General features: G+C 44.7%; 1 protein-coding gene across 3 annotated transcripts in view; it reads right to left on the bottom strand.

Moving 5' to 3' along the window:
- Positions 1-377: 377 nt before the first annotated feature.
- Positions 378-6,000, bottom strand: part of LOC147458943 (phosphoinositide binding protein) — a 28,455-nt gene continuing 22,832 nt past the window's right edge. For all 3 annotated transcript variants that reach the window (XM_086510359.1, XM_086510361.1, XM_086510360.1), the window contains 2 exons: positions 2,170-4,182; positions 378-1,763 (listed from right to left, as the gene is read on the bottom strand). In XM_086510359.1, the coding sequence (XP_086366485.1) occupies positions 664-1,763; positions 2,170-4,182 (3,113 nt within the window). In that variant the 3' untranslated portion in view covers positions 378-663. The remainder of the gene's footprint in view (positions 1,764-2,169; positions 4,183-6,000) is intronic.

Raw genomic sequence — 6,000 nt, 5'->3', positions numbered from 1 at the left:
AAATATCCAAATGTATGCATAGCTCCTTTCTGCACTAAGGCTTGTTTTAAAAAGCCAAACTAGCAGTGCCAACAAATCTTTGCACCTAGATTATATGGAATAAGGCTACAGAATATCTCTGCAAATGATATTTTTGTTTATACATTTAGGCAGCCAACGGTCAGCATATTCATCCTCAATTGCAACCTCCCTGAGTTTCATTTGGGTATAGTGCGTCTGAAAAGCCACAAGATAAATTCGTGTCTTCATTGACCCCCTCGCGTTATGATCAAAATGGTCTGTAAAGAATCATATGCCTTCAAAGATCCGTTTCTGTAACGATGCTAACTAGTCGAAATCGATAACAGAAGTACATGAGAAGGGCTAAGAAAAGCCAATGGCAAGTAAAAGCTAGACAGCCCAACTTGAAATAGTGGAGCATTGCAGAGATTCTTCAAGACTATATGCAATCTTATGACTGCAAAGAAATCACAACCCTTCAAAATTTGTTTTCCATTTGTACTACTATACATAAGTCTACAACATTGCCATTGCCTTAGGCACTGTTTGAGTTTCTTGCCTAAGAAATAATTTGTAACTTTTTCCATGTGGATGTGCATTGGCTTCCATGTGGATGTGCATTGGCCACCACCATCTGTGGGGACAATGTGGTGAGCAGCCTTTCTATTTCATTGACTGAAGAATTTTCTCAAGAAGCTTAGCTCCTCTCAGCGCCTCCAAGGCTTCTGTCTGATGGCCTGCCCGTTTTAGGTTTAATGCTCGAATCTTCTCTGATTTAATCTTCTGCTCCAGCTCCTCTTTCTCGTTATTTTGCACAAGACTTGCTGTGCTGGTAGTTGGCGCCTCAGTGCTACTTTTGTGAGTCGCCGGCTGTGGCTTCTCTAGTGGCGGCTTTGCACGCAAATCACTTTTTTTCCACCCAAGTCCTTGTAGTGCTGCAAGCAGCTGTGGATCAAATATATCCTCAACCATACCTGAATCATCTCCTTTAGGCATAGCAGAAGGCCCTTCTGCTGCACTACCAAGCTCCTCCATCTGCTTTTCTATGGACTTTGCTACCTCGAACTCCATGTCTGCTGCTTCCGTTTTCCCTTCCCGTCGCAAAGCAAGAGCTTTTCTCTTATGGGCCAAAGACTCTTGCTGCAGCTTCATTCTATCTTTGCCTGTAGACTTATGAGCAGCGGTATTGGGTGTGTTAGAAGGTTGCTTCGATGAAGTCACTGCAGCCGCGGTTGGCGGAGACACTGGTTCAAGCTCACAGTGTTGCAAAGGCATTTGAACTTCGTCCATATTATAACTTGCGGAGTCAGACACAAGCATCCTTTCCAGTAATTTTGCCTCCTTTAGCTTCTCCTTGGCTTCTAGCTGCCTGCCTTCCCTCTTCAGTGCAAGGGCTTGTTTCTTCAATGACAAAATCTGCTGTTGTGAAGCATGCATTGACAAGGGGTCTGCTGTTGCGCTGTTCTGCAAAGGGGCTCCCGTATCTTGTCCTTTACTGGACTCTTTCGGTGGCGCTGTGAGGTTCGGAGCACGTAATACGGAAGACACTTTTTCTGGAGCAGGTTGTATAACTGAGGATGGAAGCGAATCGTCTTTTCCCTCTAGCACCTTTTCCTGCTCACCACCAACAGGTGCAGTACCAGGTTTAGACGTTAGGTTGGGTCTGACCTCAGTTTCCTGCAAATGTTGGTCATCAAGCCCAGAATCAACTTTCCTTCCAGCATCCCTGAATGATTCATCAGCCATCTCATTCTTGTCACTTGCTGCGTCACCCATTAAAAAAATCTCATGAGTGCGAGAAAGATGCCTCAAACTGATTGTCTATAGTTTTGCATCATACATCCAGTGTGACATGCCCTTGACACTACAGTGTGTTACCTCTCTAATGGTTAAAGCCTGTGAGTGCATTTAGAACAAACATGCCTTTGAGTATCTGGTGTATTTGTGGGTGAGTGTTTTAGGTGATTGGTTGTGCATGTCAATTTGCACGATATGCTTGGCTAGTCGTATCAACTTTTTCAACTCTTTGCCTACAGGCTACTTGCCCCAATTGGATCGGCACCATTTGCTTGTTCAATGGGATTTTCAAGTAGTAGACAACAGCCTCCTTTGTGTGCTGTGAGAGAGAGAGAGAGAGAGAGAGAGAGAGAGAGAGAGAGAGATTCTTACAGGGTCTTGCCGTTTGTTCAATCCTGCTCCTCGGCAGCGAGGAACTCTCCTGATTGAGGTGGCCACTTTTGAGTAAATCTGGTTGATCTAAATCAACCTTGACATTCTTAATATGCAAAGTAATGTCAGCTGGCTCTTCGTCAATGGGCTTTGCCTTCTTAACATTTGAAGCTCTGCCTGACTCTTCCATTAGCTGCTCCACTATATGGGCTTTCTTTAGTTCTTCTTCTGCTGCTTCTACTTTTCCTTCTCGTCTCAGCTTCAAAGCTGCTCTCTTGATACCCAGCAGCTCCTTCTGCAACTCAGACTTGCTTTTTGTATTATGAGATGCTCGAAACTCCTCTTCAGACGGTTCAACCTCTGTGACAAGACCATCATCGCTCTCAGGGTCATCTTGCCAACCTAGAGATTTTAATGTTTTGGCAAGCTCAGGATCCCCCATGTCCTCTTCAGTAACATCAACATTCTCAGTATCCTCGGCAGAAGTCTGCTGCAGGTCTAGAGCTTCTGACTCAGTACCAAAATAAGATTGCTGCTGTTGCGCAGAAAAGGCCTCAATAATTTCTTCATCATTACGGTAGGATCTGACGTCGTGAAGCTCTTTCTCTAAATGCTTTGCCCGCCGCAGCTCCTCCTTCGCTTCCTGAAGCTTCCCAGCACGTTTCAAAGCAAGAGCTTCCTTTTTCAAAAATTGTACCTCTTGCTGTAGCCTTCTTTTATCCTCAACAGAGGATAACACAGGCTGCATCAACTTTGCAGGTTCCTCTTCTTCAAACCCCATAGCCCTTAACGTTGATAGAAAGTACGGATCTTTCATATCATCCTCAGTAGCTTCCACTCCATCCAAGGTTGTTTCAAATCCTTCCAAAAAATTCAAACGATCTGGAGCACTCTGTCCAGGCTTAAGATTGTTCCCTATATTTTTGGGCCGTGCATGTGCTCTTTGGTTTACCTGTTCCATTTGAGCAGCCTCTTCTTCCCATCCCATCGATTTCAGAGCTGCAACCATTTCAGGATCATCCATGTCTACATCGGTGACTTCAAAACCCTGATCATCATCCTCCTGAATGTTACCAACAAAGGAGATATCCATATCCATGCCCATATCCATTCTATGATTTTTACTCTCTTTATCAATTTCACCCATGAGAGCACGTAAATCGTCATCAGATTCGTCCTCTTCACCACCAAGCAACTGTTGTTCTTCTAGTTGTCTTTCCAAGAGCTTAGCCTTTTTCAACTCCTCCTTGGCCTCTGCCATGTTACCCTCTTTTTTTAAAGCAAGCGCCTTCCTTTTGTGAGCAAGAACCTCCATTGAAGACGTGCCTTTTTGACGATTCTTTTCATTCCCGTCTTGCATTCTTGCAGCTAGCTCTGCTAACTCACTCTCAACTGTTTTTACCTTGTTTTGTTTGCCTCCTGCATCTACCAGATCTGCATCATTCCAACCCAATTCTTTGAGAGCATCCATCAAATCATCTGTTTTCTCTTTACCCTCCTTGAAGCCACCCTTTTTTGACTTAGACTGAGGTATAGCTTTCTCTGTTACACCTTCAGCATCTTCAGAACTTACTGCACGCATCTTTTGATTCGATTCTGTTCTGCTGATTTCCTCATATTTTTCCTTCCTGATCGTTGAGGTCGTTGCCTTCCTTTGGGCTCGCTTTATGGATAGCTTAAGATTTTCTGCTTGCCGTTCCAGCTCCTTACTTCGTTTAAATGCTTGCAATGCTTCATTCCCTTTGCCCTCCTTTTTCAATGCAAGCCACTGCTGCTTTTCCTCCTGCGCTTGCAACAGTAGCATTTCAGGCGTCAATTGAGCACTCACTAAGCCATCGTTTTCAGCCTTGTATGGCTCAACAAGAGCTGTGGATCCATCGTGTTTGGATGAGATCAGCTTACTAACTTCCTCCATCAAAGCTGTGCTCTCTATATTTTTCGTGGTTGGATCTTGTCCAAGAGACTCTATTAATAGAGGGTTAGGATCAGTTGATGAGCTTGACTTCGAAGCACCTGTAACATCACAGAAAGCTCTCTCTCTCTCTCTCTCTCTCTCTCTCTCTCTCTCTCTCTCTCTCTCTCTCTCTCTCTCTAGATCTTTTAAGGTCTCTTGGGATAGTTTCCTACGACGTTAAAATTCTCTTCTTCTTCTTCTTCTCCTCCTCTCTCTCTCTTGTCTACTATTGTGCCTATCTTCAAGGCAGGTGATCCTACAAAGCTTGGGAACTACCACACTATTATGGTTGGACACACATTGGCACAGTTGTATGCATCCATTCTTGAGCAGTGCTTGAGTAATTGGGCAGAGGGTGAAGGTGTACGAGCAAAGGGTCAGGCCGGTTTCAGGAGGGGTTTCTCCACTCTTGATCATATTTTGACACTCAGAGCCATCATTGAGGAGGGCAGGTCACATGGAAGACGGATTTCTTGTAGCTTTGTGGATTTCCGCAAAGCATTTGACATGGTACCGAGAGCTCGATTGTTGCGCAGACTACAGGAGATGGGGGTGCCCATAGAGTTGATTTGGGGGATTATGGCTTTGTACAGACCAGTGATGGGACATGTACGCACTCCGGAAGGGGTATCTGATTTAGCTCACTCTACTATGGGGGTGAAACAAGCTGCCCATTGTGTCCTACTCTATTTGGTATGTATGTTGATGAGGTGTTTGATTACATTGACAGATAGCGTGACAGAGGTGCCGAGCTGGCAGGGACGTGGATCCCATTGTTGTTATATGCTGATGATATTGTGTTGGTGCTTTTGGACCAGATTCTTTTGAGTTTATAGCTTTTCATGCGAACTGCTTTTGAGAGGCCAAGGGCCTTAAAATATGTGTTAGGTGCAGCGGAATGAATGTTTGCCCTTTGCTCAAGATGAGTGCTCCGAATTGTGCTCAAAGTTCCTTTTGTTCTTATGGAAGGTAGAGCCTTCCGTTCTTAATGAGAGAGTGCCATGATCACAAACAAAGTGAATGGACACTGTGCGTGCAAGTGTATGAGACTGAGAGATAGAGAGAGAAGAGAGATACGACACCAGAGACGTTGTAAAACCCTCCTTCGAAGGCCCCACTCTCGTCGGCGAGAGTGCTCTACTTATGATTGCACAAACTGGTACAAACGGAATGCATGTGACTGATGCAAGTTTAGGCTATGTCGACGATGACGACGGGGATGGCGACACCGGTCTAAGGGCTGAAATCTGCAAGTGTGTATCTGCTGTCCAAAAGCGCTATGGGCTGAAATCTGCTGCTAGTCCAAAAACGCTGATTTTGGGGGCTGTTTTGTGGGTCTTTGTCGCTGAAATTCTGCAGGTTTAGGACTGAAAACTGAGGTTCTTAAAGGCTGAAAACTGATGGTCTTTCCGGGCTGAATCTGCTGGTCTTTCTCCTGCTGAAAATCGCCAAGGCTGAAGGCTGTAAAGGCTGAGATCTGCAAATGCTGGGATCTCCAAAACGCTAGGGTGCAATCTAGAAAACGCTAGGTGTGCAGGGACTTTCTTGCAGTAAAGATCTGCTGATGCAAAAACGCTAAGGCAAGGGACTTGCTGGCGATGATCCAAATGCTGAAAAACGCAAGGCTGATGCAGATGAAGAAAACGCTAGGTTGAGTCTTGCTTGGAGGAAAGTCCACCAAGGGATCTTGTTGAGAAGTTGCCTGTTGAGCTTGGCTCCTGTTGCCTCTTCTACCATTTAGTGCTAGCTTTGGTTTGCTTATATACAAACTTACTCAATTTGCCCTACCTACTTTTCAACAAAACTCACTTAAAAATAATAAGTGAAAATAAAAAATAGGTAAAATAGACTAAATGCACTGGAAAATTCCCCTGAAG

Source organism: Adiantum capillus-veneris, chromosome 4 (genome assembly GCF_014529385.1).
Source record: "Adiantum capillus-veneris isolate H3 chromosome 4, ASM1452938v2, whole genome shotgun sequence".
NCBI classification, from domain to species: Eukaryota; Viridiplantae; Streptophyta; class Polypodiopsida; order Polypodiales; family Pteridaceae; genus Adiantum; species Adiantum capillus-veneris.
Note: the sequence above shows the minus strand (reverse complement) of the source record. Positions and strands in the feature narration are given on the sequence as shown.